Source organism: Aquarana catesbeiana, linkage group LG10 (assembly GCF_042186555.1).
Source record: "Aquarana catesbeiana isolate 2022-GZ linkage group LG10, ASM4218655v1, whole genome shotgun sequence".
Taxonomy (NCBI): domain Eukaryota; kingdom Metazoa; phylum Chordata; class Amphibia; order Anura; family Ranidae; genus Aquarana; species Aquarana catesbeiana.
Genome location: NC_133333.1, coordinates 179,320,590 through 179,340,710, shown reverse-complemented (window position 1 = coordinate 179,340,710; position 20,121 = coordinate 179,320,590). Strand labels below are relative to the sequence as shown.

The window sequence follows — 20,121 nt, the reverse complement described above, 5'->3', positions numbered from 1 at the left end:
GAATGTTTTCTTATATTTTATCAAGCCTCTAAGGGGGATGTTAGACTCTCTCCCTATGGGATTTGGTTTGGGAGTGTGTTACTCACTTGCTTATATTTTGTCTCAACAGCTGAAGTCCTCCATTCGGATCTCGCAGAGAATGTTGATGATCTTTTAAGGTTTTTTTACAAACTCATTTATGTGTTTTCTCCCCAATTCCAGATCCTAAAAGTTTGGAAGGATCTAAAACTAAAGCCAGGTGACTTGTGGATTGTTAAGAGACATTTATATATAAGGAAATGTTTGGAGACTCAATACAGCATCTCGTTCATGTACAGTTTTTGCAAAACTTGAAGGAAAAGTCACCTGGATCCACACCAGACACTGCAAAAATGACTTAAATTAAAGAAATCTCTGTGTTTGATTTGTTTCCCTCTTGTGATCACAGTCTAGGGTACTTTTTGATTCAATTACTTTATTTGTAAGGGATATATATATTTGAAAAGTAGTTCAGCCATTTTGAAGTCATATTTTGTCTTTTGTACATTTTCCATTTTATGTAGAATTGTCTGTGTTTACATATGCTGATAAGTCAGCATGCCCACAATTCAGCTAGAAGGCCATTCTGGCCACAGGAGTGCACAGCCAGTACTCTGTAAATATGTCTTATCAATCATTTGTTTTTCACAATGAAAAGTCATTTTGTAATGAAAAAGTTGCTCAGCTATTATTTTCTCCACAATGGAGTTTTTTGCCTCTTTGGCCAGGACTACCTCCACCTAAGCGTGTGGAGGTTCCAGGTTAAAGGTGATAGCAGGTATGGTTAGTGATCAAAATATTGATCAAAAGAGGGGAGACTGTAATGGAAATTTGTAAGTTCTGTATATAATTGTATTGTATTTTGTATGTATTGCACACTGCCCTCACTGTGCACACGGCACTAATAATGTTTTCAGTTAATGTTTACATTCTTTCGAGTCCTGATTAGAATTAGCCTGCCTATGTAATGCCCCTTGTTACCATAAACCTACAATTGTAATATTAATGTGATACCTACGTAATCATGTGCATAAAAACCTTCAATTGCGTCATAATAAAGCAGAACAGTTATTTGGAAAGATGCTGAGCGTATCTTTTGTGTCTGTTCCCTACTGCAGTAGTTATTATTAATTTGGAACCACTAATCAATATGAGGATAGGAGTTGCCTATCATCAATTTAACCGAGTCAATAGGGAGCAGCAACAACAATAGAATGTGGTCTGATGCACCCTATTTGTTTCTACTTTATATAGGGAGCCTTTGATGCAAAAAATTATTTTTGTCTTTATTGACACTTTAAATCTTAAAACTTTGCTTATTTATATGGAAGAGTCACAATCAAAGGGCATACAGTAAATGGGATCATATAAAACTATATATGACTAGAGCCTACTGCTGACTTATACTTTGATGTACAACCCTATCAAAAATATAACAGTTGGAGTCTTATTTGCAATTTCTCCATCTAGTATGGCCTTGGGAATGCTTGAAGTATTTATTATATAGTAAAGCTTTTTTTTTTACCAATTTACCAATTACATTTTTACATTTACCAACATTTCCAATACATTTCTCATCATTCCATAATATTTGTATCCCTTCATTGTATTGTGATGCAGAATTTATCTTTGCCGGGCTGAAAGCAGACTCATGGAATGTTAGTTGAAAATTTAGCAGAAATATTCATTAAAAAATACATGTTTTCTATAAACAAAACATTATACATACCTGTGTGACCCAAGGAGAGGAGGGCAACTGCCAGAAGCAGCATTAGGGCTTTCTCCATGGCTGTCTCTGCAAAGGAGGAAAAAATAGAAATCGGCATTACATGTACATTTTAGCATTTTGCATTCTGTTACCAAGGATATATTTTACGCTGGTTACTAGGTGTGTCTTATTTTTATCTTACACATCTAGCAATTAGCACTTCCCATATCAGACAGTGACTACAATCTCACGCTACAGATTGGATAAAAAGAACTTTTAGGGTCCATTGCCTCATTCTTTGCAGCGCATGTGGTAATGCAAATGCATAGGCCCATGTAGTTTTCTTTCAAAGAGACACTGTCACCTTGTTTGTACAGGACAAGGTGACAATGTATCTGGGCATCCATGGGCCCATATGCTTACCTTACCTGCTCTGCCTTGCAGCTCCTCGCACTTGGACAATGTACAATGAACAAAGTACAAGATCTCCCCACAGTTCCTCTATGTAGACAAAGACAAACCCCAAGCATCATATGCATTTACATTAGAAAAGGGAGAAGATCCAGGCTAAAAGTACAGCAAATAATATCAATACACATGGATAGATACCAGAAAAAACCTTTCAGCTGACATGCAGACATTCTGGGGAGATTTACTAAAACTGGAGAGTGCAAAATCCGGAGAAGCTCTGCATAGAACCCATTCGGCTTCCAGGTTTTATTGTCAAAGCTTAACTGAACAGGCTGAAGTGTGAAGCTGATTGGCTACCATGCACCAGAGTCTGAGGGCTCCAGTTTTAGTAAATCTCCCCCCTAAGGATTAGGCAGGGGTGGGAATCACAAAATTTCAGAGCACAAACCCAATTTCTTAAGTGAGATCCACCTGAGAAAGGGGTTTGTACTCCAAAACATTGTGATTCCCACCTCTGCCCGTGTGTACTGAAGTATTTTAATTGCTACACTTTTAGCCTGGATCTCCTCCCTGTTCTAATGTAAATGCATATGATGTTTGTAGCTTGAACTCTAGATAGAGGAACTGTGCATGTACTCCATTGTACTGTTATTTCTCTGTGTGTTGCTTTATTTCCTAAATATATGGTCACTGGGAGAAGGTCACATCTGAATAAATCAAAGCTGGGGCTCCCAAAATAACACATGGTAGCTAACCGACATGGCAGAACTTGAGCACTTATCCACCAAAGTCTCATCGCCACCACAATGTTTATCCCACTCATCTCCACACACAGGATCTCCTCACAAGAGATTATTTATCTGAAATAAAGGAATGTCCAGATCCAGGACATTTGCTTAAACAAGTTTGCTTTACTAAGCTTGAAGCATTGAATATGCAACCTTCCTAAAAGACAGGTTATCAACATTCAATGCTGTTCCTTTACAGGCAAAGTATCTTGATAATGGCTCCAATGGGAGAAATTCAGTGCCCACCACTGTTAGTGAAACTACTGTCGATTACCCCTTCTGTTTCACTTTCTCAGAATACAACTGTTCTCAATCGCCGCACCACAGAGGAAGAAAAAAACCCACTCCCCCCAATGGGAAGCACCTCACAGTCCTCATTCACACTGACACAACAAGTGCTTCTTCCCAGAGAATGGAACCCCTACTAAAGCTGGTCATACACTATTCAAATTTCATCTGCTTTTTAATTACTAAAAAAATTAAAAGAGCCGGATTGAAAATATTCAGCCAGTTTCGGTATTGAGAATACAAAAGGCACAGCGGGAGATTTGTCCATCTGTGCTGTATAACATGCATGACGGTATCTGTTAGTATATGGCCAGCTTTAGTCCAACCCCTTACTATTTTGGCGTGCATTCTTGAGACTGACAAGAAGCTGCCTGGTACCTGAGGGCAGGACACCCAACTATAATAGGATTTCTGCTCTCTGTAGTACCATACAATCCTTCTCTAAAACCAGGTCACATGACTGGCTAGAAAAGAGACAGCCAATGGAGAGTGATTTCTACAGAAGCTTAAAGTGGACCCTCTTTCACTAAAAATCACATTAGCATGCAGCTCTGCATGCCGATATCAAATCATCTTATGTTCAATAGTTAAACAAGAAGTTCTTGCTTTTACTTACAATAACTGTTTTCCACTTCCTGGTTGAGTGAGGCACTGGTGATGTAACTCCAGTCTAATATAAGCACCCTAGAAAAGCTACATCAGAAGTGCGTTTTTGCATAAGATGATTTATTTATTTATTTCAAGTACTTCGATAGCACCGTCAATTTATGCAGCGCTTTTTCATATACGTTACACAGTCACATCAGTCCCTGCCCTCAAGGAGCTTAAGATGATGTGCACTGTCACATGTTCCAGGAGCCAGAACCAGAGTTTCATGAAGTAAAGGAAGGTTCAATAATCTGTCCTTAAATCTGTTACACACTATGAGCTTTTTTCTGTTCACCTTCAGTTGAATACAACGTTAGTACAGTGCTCTCCCCGGCTGAGCTTTTGTGTTCTGACAGGGGGGGACGGCCCGATCAGCGCTCTCAGCCATTGGCTGAGAGTAATGATCGGGAGCCAGTCGGCTGCTGGTTTTCCAGCATGTTCATCTAACAGAAACCAGGTAAACGGTCAGTTTCTGTCGGACCAACTCCCATACACACATGCCCAGTGTCGGATGGTTTTTATTGGACCTGCTCATGTCGCCCATGTGCACGGGGGTTTAGAGAATATGGCCACCATGGGATGAATGGGTAGGAAAAGAAAAAAAGGTTTGTAAAGGATCTAAGGCCTAGTTTGCCATTACTTAAAGTGATTCTAAACTTAAACCACAACTTTTTCAAAGAGAGGCTGAGAATTGGCTCCCAAATCAAGTGATAAAGCAAAGTATTAAAAAAGAGCTTCCACAATACCTTTTATTCCTTCCTTTACTTCCAGGTCACATGACTGGTTTGAACTTTTTGGAGCCAAATGGCCAGACCAGCCTGCCCTGCTGAGAAAGGCAATGATAGGAGAAGCCTCTGTCAATCACTCTTAACCACCCATCAGGCTCCCAGCTGCCTATGTCACCAGCAGCATCACCTGATGGGGGCAGGTAAGAGTGTTTGATCGACAGTAGCTTCTCCAGTCATAGCCATTAGTGAAAGGGCAGGCTGGTCCCACCCACCATACTAAAAAATTGTCCACTGCCCTCACCTATAACTGCCCCTTAGAGCAAGGAGCATTGGAGTCAACGCATAACAAAAAAGGACCAAGGAAAATTCCAAGCTCTACTTACTGACCAGCCTGCGACCAATCAGATTAACCTATCTAACACTATGCATTTAAAATAGGGGTTTAGTTGCACAAATTTGAAAATGCATGCATAAGCTACGGAGCCCTGCCAAGGCACCCTGGTATCTGTAGTCCAGACTCGAACAGTCCCACCCATGACCTGGGCTGTTCGAGTCTGAATAGAGCAAAGGCAGAGTAAGCCATACACACAGCTTATGGAGCATGCACACTTGAGGTGGCAACACTGCAGAGGGTAGAGGGTAGCCCTACGAATTGCTGATACTAATAGCAAGGCCACTGGCAGGATCAACAGGTATTTTTGTTAAAAATCTATTTACTGAGAAAAAAAAAAAGAAAGGGCACAAAATGATATAGAAATGTATTGCAGAGACTATTATTGCTTTAACATTAATACCACTTTAACATTTCTAAAGGCTATTGTCATTTTTGAGATAAAGGTGAGGTTCCACATCACACTTAGCCCAGTCCTTATTGATGATGTCATATGTCTTCTTATGAATAAGGACACACAAGCATCCTCATTCATTAGAGTGCTCTGGCAGGCGGAACAGGAGGAAGAAAACACGCCCACCAGCTGTCCTAGCTGTATGAATGCAGAGGCATTGCAGTCATGTGACTACAATGCATTACAATGAAAAAAAGGTACAAACAGACAAGTTAAAAAAAACCCACTTATATTGTTTAACGGATTGTGGGGAGTTAATTGACCACAAGCCTTTTTTCTACTTTAAAGCAGAACTTCACACTTTTTAAATCCTTATGCAGTAAATAGTTAGGAAATATATCATGTTTACTTGTTTTAAACATTTTTTTACATTTCTTCAGCTACTTCCTGGTTCCATGCCTAGGCAAATGATGTCAAACTTACCAGGAGTCTTCAAAAGGGAGAAGGGGTTTTCTCAGCTAAGCACACCCAACTGCCAGCATGCTTGAGGTAAGGGCAGACGGATTTCAAGAAGTAAATGCTACATGAATCATCTGCCCTTACTCAAGAAGGCCATGGACAGAAATGCTAGGGGTGCTTTTCAAGGTGATTTCTCAGAAGAATAAAACATGAAGACATGGCTGAAGGGATGAGCTTGCTTTGTATATTAAAAATTATTTAAATAGCGTTTTTGGTTTGTGGTGCTCAGATGCATTGTAGTTCTGCTGTAATTCTTTTTTTTTATATTGAGGTTGCTTATCTTAGTAAGGCATAGCATAATAAAAAGAAATCTAACAAACTCATGTTGAGTTGGCATAGTAGAAATAATGAGGTCTAGACAACCTACGTAGGTCGGTGATGGTCTTCAGAATGTCCTGGGACAACCGTAATTACAGAGAGCATCTATTAGACTGTTACTGTACATGTCTAAATCACGTGGGGTGCCAGAACATCCGGGGGTTGAGGGTAAAACTTGTGTTAATGAGTATAATTGGAGAAAGAATCATCTTCTCCAGTCATGCGTGACATCACCGCCACCGTTTAATGTTCAAGTGAATGTAAAACATCAAAGAGTAAAGTCCAAGGCTAAACCAAGAATGGTTTAAAAGGTTGTGCTTTTTTTTTTTTTAGGTACTTTCTGTGCATTTGCGTTCTGCTGTGTCAAGATGAGTTCATATATGGTTCTATAGTGCCTAAAGCTGGGCATACATTCATAGCGGATTAACAAAAAAAAACTGAACTGATTAACCCATCCACACACTCGAGGTGGATGGGAGAATCCTCCCCACTGCGCTATTGTATTCTAACAGTGGGGAGACTCCCCTGCTGTCAGAATACACAAACAGCATTGCAGCTAATGATTGCAGTTGCTAATTGAGCGTTTTTTATCTGACAGGGCAGTTCAACAGTGGATGACCTTCTGTTTAATTGAAGTGGCCACGCATGGATCGAAATTTGACCGGTTCAGCAGGGGTTCATCCATGACCACCTTAAAGTACGCGCAAACCCTTATATTACCATAAGTATTGGGATGCCTGCCTTTAAACGCACATGCACTTTAATGGCATCCCAGTCTTAGTCTGTAGGGTTCAATATTGAGTAGGCTCATCCTTTGCAGCTATAATGGCTTCGACTCTTCTGGGAAGGCTGTCCACAAGGTTTAGGAGTGTGTCTATGGGAATGTTTGACCATTCTTCCAGAAGCGCTTTTGTGAGGTCAGGCACTGATGTTGAATAAAAATAAAATTAAGAGTAATATGGCGCTACCTATATAAAATAAACAAACAACAGACCCATATCATTAATGTGGTGTGACATAACACTAGGTGATGAGATAAAAATGTGCAACTAATGAATGTGATGAAAAATGGTAAACAGCGACAAGCCTAAATCGCTAGAATCGCTATGCAATAAAAAGGTGAAAAAACGAAATCACCTATGTAGTGAAAAGATAAAAATAATGAATGTGATAAAAAATAGTAACCACTACTAAACAGTATTCAGTGACGAGCCTAAATCGCTAGAGTTGCTATGCAGTAGATAGGCGACAAGCCTAAATCGCCTATGTAGTGAAATGTGCTACTGTGGTAATATATACCACTGCTAATATCATAGAAAAAGCATGTGACAGAAGCGTAATACACTAACCATAAGTGATAATGGCAGTGATAAATACAAGTAACTATATCCAGAGTGATCCTCAAAGACATATACAAATATTCAAAATAAACCCAAAAAAAACAAAAAGGAATCCAGTCCCAATATATGTGTGAAATATAAGTCCAAGTTGTAACATCCAAACTCCTTCAAAGACCAACAAAACAAGAGTCTTTTATAATTCTTAGATGCTTGGTGACTTCTTATTGTGACTATGAACACAGGAAAAATCCAGGTGACTTTTGGTGCTCCCCCTCTTAGGTCCCACTCATCAGCTCCAATCACCCCTACAGGGGTATCTCGCATGTAGGCCAGCCTTAGTGCCCAGATGGTGTTTCCAGCATTGACATCCAATATCCATCTTCTATGGATCGCCCAAGGATATCTTTCATCTGGATCAGATTGGGTGCAGGTGGAATCTCCAGGTGTAAAACACCCAGCTATACTTCTTTCTCTCACCAATTTCCAGTGCAGATAGGGGTATTCATGCAAAAAAATGAGATAAGGGCTCCCATAGTGTAGTAAAATAACCAGCGGAAAACAAAATATATAAACATAATCTAAAAAATATAAATAAAAACAAGCATTCCATATGCTGAAATATTCGCAAAGAAGATCTACATCTACGGGAGAGTGATAGCTCCAGAGCCATAGTTCCCGCTATTCCTATTACAAGGGATTCCTTGTAATAGGAATAAAAGCAATTAAAAAAAAAAAAAAGAAATTGTAAAGGGAGAGTTTCAAAATGTATGTGCATGCAGAAGCGAGTGCATACGTACGTCACGCCCGCATATGTAAACGGCATTCAAACCACACATGTGAGGTATCGCCCCGAACATTAGAATAAGAGCAATAATTCTAGCCTAAGACCTCCTCTGTAATTCAAAACAGGTAAGCTGTAAAAAAAATTGAAAGCATTGCCTATGGAGATTTGTAAGTACTGAAGTTTGGCGCCATTCCACGAGTGTGCACAATTTTAAAGCGTGATATGTTAGGTATCTACCGTATTTATTGGCGTATAACACGCACTTTTTTCCCCTTAAAATCAGGGGAAAATCGTGGGTGCGTGTTATATGCCGATCCCCACTCTCTGTGTGCCAAAAAAGCCGCGAGTGCCGTGAAAAAAACGAGCGCCGACGGAAAAAAACGAGCACCGGCGAAAAAGACCGAGCCGAGTGCTCGGCTCCACTCACAGTCACGCAGTCCCACCGCCCTGCCTCTCTGCTGAGGATGAGAAGCGAGCGCTTCCGAAAAAGACAGAGCCGAGTATACTGTGTACTCGGCTCGGCTCTGCTCGCAGTCCCGCCCAGCTCCTTTGATGGACATAACACTCCGTCCAATGGCAGGACTGGGCGGGACTGCGAGCGGAGCCGAGCCGAGTACACAGTATACACGGCTCGGTCTTTTTCGGAAGCGCGCGCTTCTCATCCTCAGCAGGGAGGCGGGGCGGCGTGACGAGCCGAGTACACAGGCTCTATCAGCGACAGATTTAAATGGCGCGAACGGCGCAAGGCTGCACTGGGCAAGGCTGCACTGAGCAAGGCTGCACTGAGCAAGGCTGCACTGGGCAAGGCTGCACTGGGCAAGACTGCACTGGGCAAGACTGCACTGGGCAGGGCTGCACTGGGCAGTGGGCAAGGCTGCTTATGACAATGGGCAAGGCTGAAAATGGCACTGGGCAAGCTGCAAATGGACACTGATCATTCTGCAATGATGGACAAGGCTACAGATGAACACTGATGAGGCTGCATTGATGGGCATTTAAATGTAAGTTTTTTTTCCTTAAGCTTCCCTCCTAACAGTTTTTTTCCTTAAAATGTCCTCCTAAACTTGGGGTGCGTGTTATACGCCGGTGCGTGTTATACGCCGATAAATACGGTATTTACTTGGTGTAACATCATCTTTCACATTATGCAAAAAAAAATTGGGCTACCTTTAGTTTGTTTTTTGTTTTTTTGTTTTTAAACGCGTTTTTAAAATTCCTGCGCAAATCCCATGTGGCATAAAAAGTTGCAACAATCACCATTTTATTCCCTAGGGTCTCTGCTAAAAAAACATATATAATGTTTGGGGATTCTGAGTAATTTTCTAGCAACAAAATTATGATTTTTACATGGGAGAAAAGTGTCAGAATTGACTTAGGAGGCAAGTGGTTAAGTCCATCTATGGCCACCTTAAGTGCCCCTCTTTATAAAGGGCCAATCCATCTCTTGCCTCAGTCAGCCTTCCTGGAAATGTAACGTTCAAGAAAAGTCCATCAGGAAAGGTTATAAACAAATGTGATCGTTATAACCAGGGGATAAAGCTGGAAACACAAGGTGCAAAAGGGGCCACATTAGAGGCCAAATGATATAATTAGGCATAGCTCCCAACAGTGCCTCATTTTGAGACCAAATCTCTCTGTCCCTCATGCAGCCTTAGGTGTGCTTATTGGTCAGATGGGTAAATCTCTATATAAAATGTTACTGCCAAAAGTATTAGACTTTAATAAACCTTTTATCCAACCTCTATTGCACTGCATTTTATTATTTAAAAAAGCTAATAAAAAGGAAAAATAGAGGTGAAAAAAACCCACATGCAGATAAGCCAATTGCTTTCTGCATAATAGATCTTTGTGGTCTGTGCTACCCGAATGATGGCAGGGACATGTCCTTTGCCTACATACTGTGTACTAAAAGGTGTCCCTTATTATCATTTCAGATATATTTTAAAATCGTGTATTCTTTTTGAAACTTCGTAGTTAGATTTCAGTACTCCTGATACAGTGTTGCATTTGACAAATTGGTCCTCAGGAGCGCTGACAGGAGGTGAAGCTCCCACTACAGCTGCACCCCACCCAATGACAGAGTTTGATTTGTGAACCTTTACTGCCTCTACATAAGCCCTGCTTGTAAGCACACTGCCAGAGCTTGCTACCCCAGGGCAATGACCTACAAACAGAGCCCGGATGGCCAAGTTAAAATAGACGGGGTGGAGCACCCAGCAAAATAACCCTGGGGAAAACAGTGGACACAATTGCAAGCCAAGCATCTCTGCCCACTTGGGTTGGATAGCCAGGCTTGAACAGGAACAGAACAAGCAAAGGCCCTCTTTGCTATGACATCATGATGAGCAATGGACATGCATTAGAGCTAACACTAGGTTTACACCTATGCGTTTTTTAGTGTGTTTTACACAAATGCACTACAGTCCCTTTAACATGATTTTCTATGGCACATGTTCACATTTATGTGTTTTTCAGCTAGTGCATTTTTGGAAATGGTCGTACTTTTTTCCCCACAGCAGATTGCGTTTTGTGTATAATAGACTTCAACAGATCAGCACCAAAAACGCAAGTGTTGCGTTTTTGATGTGTTTTTACATGTGTTTTTTTTCAATAACAAACTGTGAATAGCTGGTTGTTTAGGAGCGGTCCAGGAAGCTGGCCGCCGTGTCTTTAACAGCCGATTGACCTCCATGTCTTTAGCAACCGATTTTACAAGTTCCCTGCTGACAGAATGTAAAAAAAAAAAATAGCTGGCAATAAAAAGATTGGGAAAAAAACAACATGCCCCCCCCCCCCCCAATCCATATCAGGCTCCTCAGGTCTGGTTTGGATTTTGAGGGGAACTTCAACATTTTTTAAAAAATGGCGCGGGGTCCCCCCCCGTATCCATACCAGACCTTTATCTGAGCATGTAGCTCGGCATGTCAGGAAAGGGAGGGGATGAGGAAGCAGTCCCCCTCCCTCCTGAATTATACCAGGCCACATGCCTTCAACATGGGGGGTGCTTTGGGGCAAGGGGGATCTGCCCCCCAAAGCACCTTGTACCCAACAAGGGCCTCTTCCCCACAACCCTGGCCGGTGGTTGTGGGGGTCTGTGGGATGGGGGGGCTTATTGGAGTCTGGAAGCCCCCTTTTATGAGTATGGGGTACATAGTACCCCTACTTATTAACCCCAAAAAAGTGTAGTGTAAAATTGACAGTAGGCAGTTTTTGACAAATCCTTTATTTAAAAAAAGAAAAATAATGTCCCTCAAAGTAAATCCATTGTTAATCACGACACCTGCCCCCACTGCCAACACGAAAAATAAAAAAAGGTCCACTCCTGACCTCTGCCTGCTCCGCCATCTGACAGTACTTAAATAATTAGGGGCCGGTGACCCATGCCCCTGGCTGACGTCACAAGAGGCGGGGTTACCCGATTATGTCACTGGATGGCCACGCTCCTTAGTTAATTTTTTTTCCCTATTTTTTTTTGTTGCCGGAAATTATTTTTTTTTACATTCAGCTGTCAGCAGGGAACCCCGTTGACAGCTGACTCATACATTGTTAAGGATGCGAAGGCCAGCTTCCCAGCTTGCTCCTTAACAACCATGTCACAGTTTGTTAATCACTTCAATACAGGGCACTTACACCCCCTTCCTGCCCAGACCAATTTTCAGCTTTCAGTGCTGTCGCACTTTGAATGACAATTACGCAGTCATGCAACGCTGTACCTAAATTACATTTTTATAATTTTTTCCCCACAAATAGAGCTTTATTTTGGTGGTATTTAATCACCACTGGGGTTTTTTTTTTTTTTAAACAAATGAAAAAAGAATGAAATATTTGGAAAAAAAAAAGTTTTTCTTTGTTTCTATTATAAAATTTTGTTTTCTCCTTTACTGACAGGCACTGATGAGGCTGCTCTGGAGGGCACTGATGGAAACTGATGAGGAGGCACTAATATGCGGCACTGATATGTAGCGCTGATAGGCAGCACTGATGGGCATTGATAGATGGCACTGATGGGCACTAATAGATGGCACTGATAGGCAGCAATCACAAGGAGGCGCTGGCAGGCATTACTGATGGGGACTGACAGGTATTACTGATGGGCACCGATTGGCATTACTGATGGGCACCTCTGATGGGGGGCTGCACTGATAATCAATGCAGCTGATTATCAACGCAGACCCCCCCCCCCCGTCAGAAGAGCTGCCGATAGGCTTTCCTCAGTGCGAACTGAGGAAAGCCGATTACCTACACTTTCTGGTTACCGCTGTGATTGGTCACAGCTGATCACGTGGTAAAGAGCCTACGCCATAGGCTCTTTACGAAGATCATAAATGCTGTGTGTCAGAGCAAAAAAAGCTAGACTGATCGCCACTCTACACGCCCCCCCAGGGGCATGCACGAGCAGATAATCCTGCTGGATGTCATATGACGCCCAGTCAGGATAATTGAGCCACCTTGCAGACGTCATTCTGCAATAGGCCGGTAGGGAAGTGGTTAAAGAGAAAAAAAAAAATCTAAACGCATGAAAACTGCCTGCAAAAACGCGGGTTCAAAAACGCAAAACGCGCTGGAAAAACGGATTAACCAGAGCCACGTAGATGTGAACCTAGGGTAAAATTTGAATGTGTGCTGATACACCTGAACGTTAAAAGCATAGGAACTTCATAACCCATGTTTCTTTTTTTTTTTTTACATGGGGGTTATAGAGTTCAGTCCTATTTGCGAAATCTGATTAATACTATTTGGAAGAAACCAGGTGGGTTCCAGGCCTTCAGTCAAACAAGCTCATCTTTGTTTTATAGCTGACATATGTTCTGCTAAACAATCTGGCAGTGATCTGCATTCATATTTGATTAACTAATGTGATTCATAGGCCTCACTGTTTGCTTTCAAGATGGACAGACTAGCTGCTAAGAAAGGCTTGGCTTGCATAACTCCTCGTTCCCTGGAGATGGTAGCGGAGGAAAAATAGTCTGAAGGAAACCGTTACAGTCTTAAAACTTTTCAATAAAATGAATATTTGATAAAAAGCAATGTGGCTGAAAAATCCACCCAGGGGAACAGGAATTGGCTGTGCATCAAAAGGACTTGAAGAAAAATATTCGCATTGAACGCAATGTCTGGCCAGGTCTACCATAGAGGGGTGAATTATATCTCTCTACCCACTCCCTGAGACAGCAGATGGAGCAAGAAATACAGAGGTGGAATTTAAAAGCAGATTTCATGTCTCGATAAGCCAAGTTGTTTCTCACTGTGCTTCAACACTTTGGCTTACAAGTTATAAAGTATATTGATCAGTAAATGGTTGTATAGGGATTCATGAAATACTGTTTTCAGGCTCTCTTTCCTTTATTTTTCCCCTGGTGATCTTGCTGGTAACACATAATACCGAAGGTTAATCAATACCACTAGAAGCTTGTTTAAAATGACCGTCAGCTTTCCCATTAAAATCTGTGTTTAACATTGCAGAACTGGAGCAAAATTGTACAATTAAGGTTTCTTCAAAGCTTGCAATCCTGCAAATGCTTTGTAAAACCTTACCATACATACCACTCATATGCAAGCTGAAACCCATCGAAAAAAAGACCTTGCTGTACTAGGGTGACAACGCTCACTTACTGTACTGCATTCTATGGAGCAGCAGCATTGTCACCGTAGCCCAAGAAGTTTTTAGGACTTCAGAACTATTTTCCCTCTCATCTCAGTAACATAAAGAGAAGGAAAGTTTTTTTTTTTTCTGGACCCCCTAGATATGGTGGGATTTTAAGGGCACTAGTCCATATTTAGTTAAAATATATAAAGTTTATTCCAAAAATAAGTTTTCTAAAAAAACAAACAACACTTTCATTAAAACAGAACTTGTTCATCAATCCATAGGTATTACGAACAAGCGAGCACCCAGACTGGAGGGAAGGAACAGGGGGATCCACACAGTTATGTAATATATGAAGACCTCTATAAAGGGTTAAAGGCCACCTATTGACATGCTAGCAGGACCATTGCTAAAATGTTTTGTATGGCATATGCTATAATGCAACAGATATTACCTTATATATAGACCAATATACCATAAAAACACTTTTTAGAGGTCTTCATATAATACATATCTGTGCGGATCCCCCTGTTCCATCCCTCCAGTTTGGGTGCTCGCTTGTTCACCCCCTATGAGATACTGATTTGATTCTCCCCACCCCATCCAATGAAGTATTACATGTTGCGCTAGTAAGCTCCTGATGAAGTGGACCAAAGTCCAAGAAACGCATTCTGCAGCGATTTTGATATAATATATATACTGCTTAAAACGCACAACTGCACATAAGCCTGTATGCTGTAATGGCATGTTTGGTGTAAACCCCTAAGGATTGACAAACAAGTTCTGTTTTAATTAAATGTTGTTTATTTTTTTAGAAAACGTATTTTTGTAATAAACATTGTATATTTTAACTACACAGTATATGGACTAGTTCCATTTAAATCCCACCATAACCAGGGGGTACAAAAAAACTCTTTCTTCTCTTTATGCTTTCAAATAGTGATGTGCCATTTTAAAGCCAACCAAGTCATGTATTTATCTCAGTAGCATAGGTGGAGGTATTTTGTACTCTACAGAATTCATTTGGGCAGGGCTGTTAACAATGCTTGACAAAACACTGCAGAGTAAACAAGGTAGCACTGGATTTCTGGTAGGATCAACAGGTTTTTTTTTTTGCACAACAGATATATGAAAATGTTTTAATAGGTTTTAATTGGTTTACATACACTTCAAAGTGGAACCTTAGCAAAAATACAAAATTTGCGAGCTGGAAGGTTCTCTATTTTATTACAGAAGAGACATATGTATGTCTCTTCTGCAATAAAGGACTTTTACCCTCCTAACAAACTTGTCTACAGTGTATGCTGAGCTGCGCACGTGCAACTCAGCGTACCGCCTGAGAATTTTCCATGTACTCCACCCAGGAGCATGTACAGGAGTTACATCATCTTGGCTTGGCTAATCAAGATGGTCGAAGATTTTGAACAGAAGAAAAGATTAAGATGTCAGTTGAAGAATCTTCAAACAACAAATTAAATTGTGGCACAAACAAATGCTAAAGCACCACCCACATAAGTTAGCCTCTACCCCCCTAGATAAATATAAAGAGTAGCATAGGTAGTTCATAAAAATCCCATAGGAAGGGTGTTGTACTTCAGTAGGCAGCTCCACCTGAGACAGGAACGGATCTCTGAAATTAGAAAAAGAAACACAAGGGGGCGCTAGCTAAGCACAGTATCAATGGGTTTATTACGATTAAAAAGCCAAAAGTGGAAATTCACAGAAATATAAAATCAAAGAGCTTATTTGCAACCATGTCACATTGGATGGAAACCGTCCACCGGAAGTGAGAACACACTGTTTTCTGTCACAAGCGGCTCTTCCATCCAATGAGGCATGGCTGCAGAAAAGCTCTTTGATTTTATATTTACAAGTGCATCTCAAAAAATGTAGAGGCTCCGGAAACCTTTTCAGGTGTTTTGAGTTAATTAGCTAATTAGAGTATGACACCATGAGTCTACAAAATTTTACTTTTTCACAATATTCTAACTTTCTGATATACTGAATTTTGGGTTTTCACTAGCTGTAAGCCATAATCATCAAAATTAAAAAGAAAGAAATGCTTGAAATATTTTACTCTGTGTGTAATGACTCTATAAAATATATGAGTTTCACGTTTTGAATTGAATTACTGAAATAAATTAACCTGTATGTGAGAATGCACTTGGCTCTAATAAACCCTTTGATGCTGCGCTTAGCTGGCGCTTCTTTGTGTTCCATTTTGTAGTGGTGAGGAACCTTGCAGACAACACATTGATGAAGTGGAGGTGAGTAATTTTGGGCTTTCATTGATCTACTGGACCTAGCCCTCCAGATAAGGCATATCAACTGTAATTATAATAGAAACAGAGCTGTGACCATCCCGATATAATGATGCTAGGTCTTCAGTATCAGGCTGGTGAATCTTGTTGCACCCATTTCAAAAAACATTCCACAACTCCCTACAGTGAAGCAAGGTCATTTTTTTTGTTATAACTCATGATGGGGTTATGGGGGGGATAGATTGCTACACAGAAGGGTTCTTAACAGAAAAAACACATAAAATGTTTGTTAAAGTAAAACTACAGGCACATTATAAAATTAGATAAGTTCCGCAGCCCAAAACATCAGAAATACTGCCCTTTCTGTTTTCACATAAACCCTTGCACTGTTATGTATAGCATTTTTTTGACACACTGTCTTATTCACTCCCTCTTAGGTAGTCCACATTGGCGCTCCATCTCTGTGATAGCCTCTGTCACCTATACCAGCATGTGGACCGCCACGTCTCGGGGGAGTTCAGTGTACCTGACCCGCCAGCACGCACCCCATTATACCTCAGCTCCCGGGACAGATACCTGTTGGTCCTGGCTCTGTACTCGCCACAGCGTAGGGTACTGACTGTATGTAAGTACTCAGGAGGTTTACCCGCCTCCCCTTGTCAGTATCAATTACCATTAGATTTACTATATATTTTATCATATTTCCAGAAATCCCCGACCATCTGGCCCCTGATGAGTGCTGCTTGCACGAAACGCGTCGGGATTTGGGATACAGACATATGTTTACAGTATAACGTCAACTTAGAACATTTTTCATCGTTTTATCATGGTTTTACTATTTGTCATACATATTTTTTATTGCCTCCATTGTGCTGCTGTATGGTTATATGTACATATTATGAAATATTATATCACATATGCACATACATATGTGTTTGTGATTACCTATGAAATGATATTTATTACAATGTCTTTCTTTATGTGGTTTTACTTTGTTATGTTGTATGCACTTTACTTGATCTAACAAAATTGTACCCTCATCTTAGCCACCTCCACGTTGTCCTCATTCAAAGTCCCAAAATTCCGTAGTTTAATTCTGATTCAGGGATGGAGGCACATTCACATGTGCCTCATTCAAAGTCCCAAATCCCCCCCTCTCTCAGAATTTCACATCGGAACTTTTTCCGACCGAAAAATTGAGAACATGCTCTCAATCTTTTGCTGACTTGAATTCCGCCAGCAAAAGTCTGATGGAGCATACACACGGTCGCATTTTTGGACCAAAAGCTCTCATCTGACTTTTTCTGGAGGAATTACCGCTCGTGTGTACGGGGCATAACTCGTGGAAGATGTAGTTTGTGGAGCAGCTCTGTTCAGCCCCTCCCACTTTGCCTGGCGGTAAATCATAATATAAGCGTGTGCTGATCACATCAGACAGACGTGGACAACTAATTCTAGAAATTCAAAACGAATTCAGAAAGCATTATTTTTCCAACATCTTAAAACATGTTTATTGTTGAATAAAAATGTTTTTCTTTTCTTACCAATAAAAAAAAGAAAGCATTATTTTACTGAAAGGTAGTAAGATAGTCAAAAGTAAACGGCTTCAAACATGCTTGGAACAATCATAAATCTATACTTAGACAAAAAGTTAACGAAACAAAACAAAAACACAAAAAAATAAAAAGAAACAAAAAAACCCCCAAAAAACCAAACAAACAAAAATGAAACTGGCAGAATCAATGGACTACTCAATGTTTTTTTTGCCGTCACTTTTCTAGGTTTCTAACAACTGCATAAAAGGTAAAAAAAAATTGCTTGTTTTCAAGTAATGTTATTGAGAGTAATTTTACTTAAGCCAATTGGGCACCTATTAATTTAATAGAAAAACGCTTTTACATAGACTTAAACATCAGGTCCTTACAACTCCAAACCATAAGAGGGTTATTCCTTATTTAGTGGGAAAAACCATGCAAATAATTCCTACTTGCCCCTGAGCGTTACACGGATTTAAAGCACAGAAAGAGTGAAAGACAGTCAGGCCAGGACTGGCAAATTTGACATGTGTACCATCTACATGATGGACTGGTTAGTCAATGGGAGGAGAAGCTGCAATTTCACTGGAGTCTGACCTGTGTTTAGAAAGCTCATTGTGGTTTGTACAGCTTCTGCACTTGTCCACCACAAACCCACATAGGCAGTAGTCCATTCTAGATTTTAACTCCCTCTCAGGGAAACATACAGTATCTCACATTTTTGTAAATATTTTATTATATCTTTTCATTTGACAACACTGAAGAAATGACACTTTGCTACAATGTAAGGTAGTGCGTGTACAGCTTGTATAACAGTGTAAATTTGCTGTCCCCTCAAAATAACTCAACACACAGCAATTAATGTCTAAACCGCTGGCAACAAAACTGAGTACACCCCTAAGGGAAAATGTCCAAATTGGGCCCAATTAGCCATTTTCCTTCCCTGGTGTCATGTGAATTGTTAGTGTTACAAGGTCTCAGGTGTGAATTGGGAGCAGGTGTGTTAAATTTGGTGCTATTGCTCTCACTCTCTCAAACTGGTCACTGGAAGTTCAACATGGCACCTCATGGCAAAGAACTCTCTGAGGATCTGAAAAAAAGAATTGTTGCTCTACATAAAGATGGCCTAGGTTATAAGAAGGTTGCCAAGACCCTGAAACTGAGCTGAAGCACAGTGGCCAAGACCATACAGCGTTTTAACAGGACAGGTGCCACTCAGAACAGGCCACGCCATGGTCGACCAAAGAAGTTGAGTGCACGTGCTCAGCGTCATATACAGAGGTTGTCTTTGGAAATAGAGTTATGAGTGCTGCCAGCATTGCTGCAGAGGTTGAAGGGGTGGGGGGGTCAGCCTGTCAGTGCTCATACCATACACTGCACAAATTGATCTACATGGCTGTTGTCCCAGAAGGAATCCTCTTCTAAAGATGATGCACAAGAAAGCCCGCAAACAGTTTGCTGAAGACAAGCAGACTAAGGCCATGGATTACTGGAACCATGTCCTATGGTCTGATGAGACCAAGATAAACTTATTTGGTTCAGATGGTGTCAAACGTGTGTGGCGGCAACCAGGTGAGGAATACAAAGACAAGTGTGTCTTGCCTAGTGCCTACAGTCAAACATGGTGGTGGAAGTGTCATGGTCTGGGGCTTCTACATGAATGTTGCCGGCATTGGGAAGCTACAGTTCATTGAGGGAACCATGAATGCCAACATGTACTGTGACATACTGAAGCAGAGTATGAGCCCCTCCTTTTGGAGACTGGGCCGCAGGGCAGTATTCCACATGATAACGACCCCAAACACACCTCCAAGATGACCACTGCCTTGCTATAGAAGCTGAGGGTAAAGGTAATGGACTAGTCAAGCATGTCTCCAGATCTAAACCCTATTGAACATCTGTGGGGCATCTTCAAATGGAAGGTGGAGGAGCGCAAGGTCTCTAACATCCACCAGCTCCGTGATGTCATCATGGAGGAGTGGAAGAAGACTCCAGTGGCAACCTGTGAAGCTCTGGTGAACTCCATGCCCAAGAGGGTTAAGGCAGTGCTGGAAAATAATGGTGGCCACACAAAATATTGACACTTTGGGCCCAATTTGGACATTTTCACTTAGGGGTGTACTCACTTTTGTTGCCAGTGGTTTAGACATTAATGGCTGTGTGTTGAGCTATTTTGAGGGTACAGCAAATTTACACCGATATACAAGCTGTGCACTCACTACTTTACATTGTAGCAAAGTGTCATTTCTTCATTGTTGTCACATGAAAAGATATAATAAAATATTTTCAAAAATGTGAGGGGTGTACTCACTTTTGTGAGATACTGTATATTAAAGCGGAGCCCCACCCAAAAGGGGAAGTTCCACTTGTTTGCACCCTCTACTGCCACATTTGGCACTTTTT

General features: G+C 41.0%; 1 protein-coding gene across 2 annotated transcripts in view; it reads right to left on the bottom strand.

Moving 5' to 3' along the window:
* Positions 1 to 20,121, bottom strand: part of LOC141111055 (probable glutamate receptor) — a 78,256-nt gene that overhangs the window by 54,018 nt on the left and 4,117 nt on the right. For both annotated transcript variants that reach the window (XM_073603007.1, XM_073603008.1), the window contains one exon: positions 1,748 to 1,813. In XM_073603007.1, coding sequence (XP_073459108.1) covers positions 1,748 to 1,805 — 58 coding nt within the window. In that variant the 5' untranslated portion in view covers positions 1,806 to 1,813. The remainder of the gene's footprint in view (positions 1 to 1,747; positions 1,814 to 20,121) is intronic.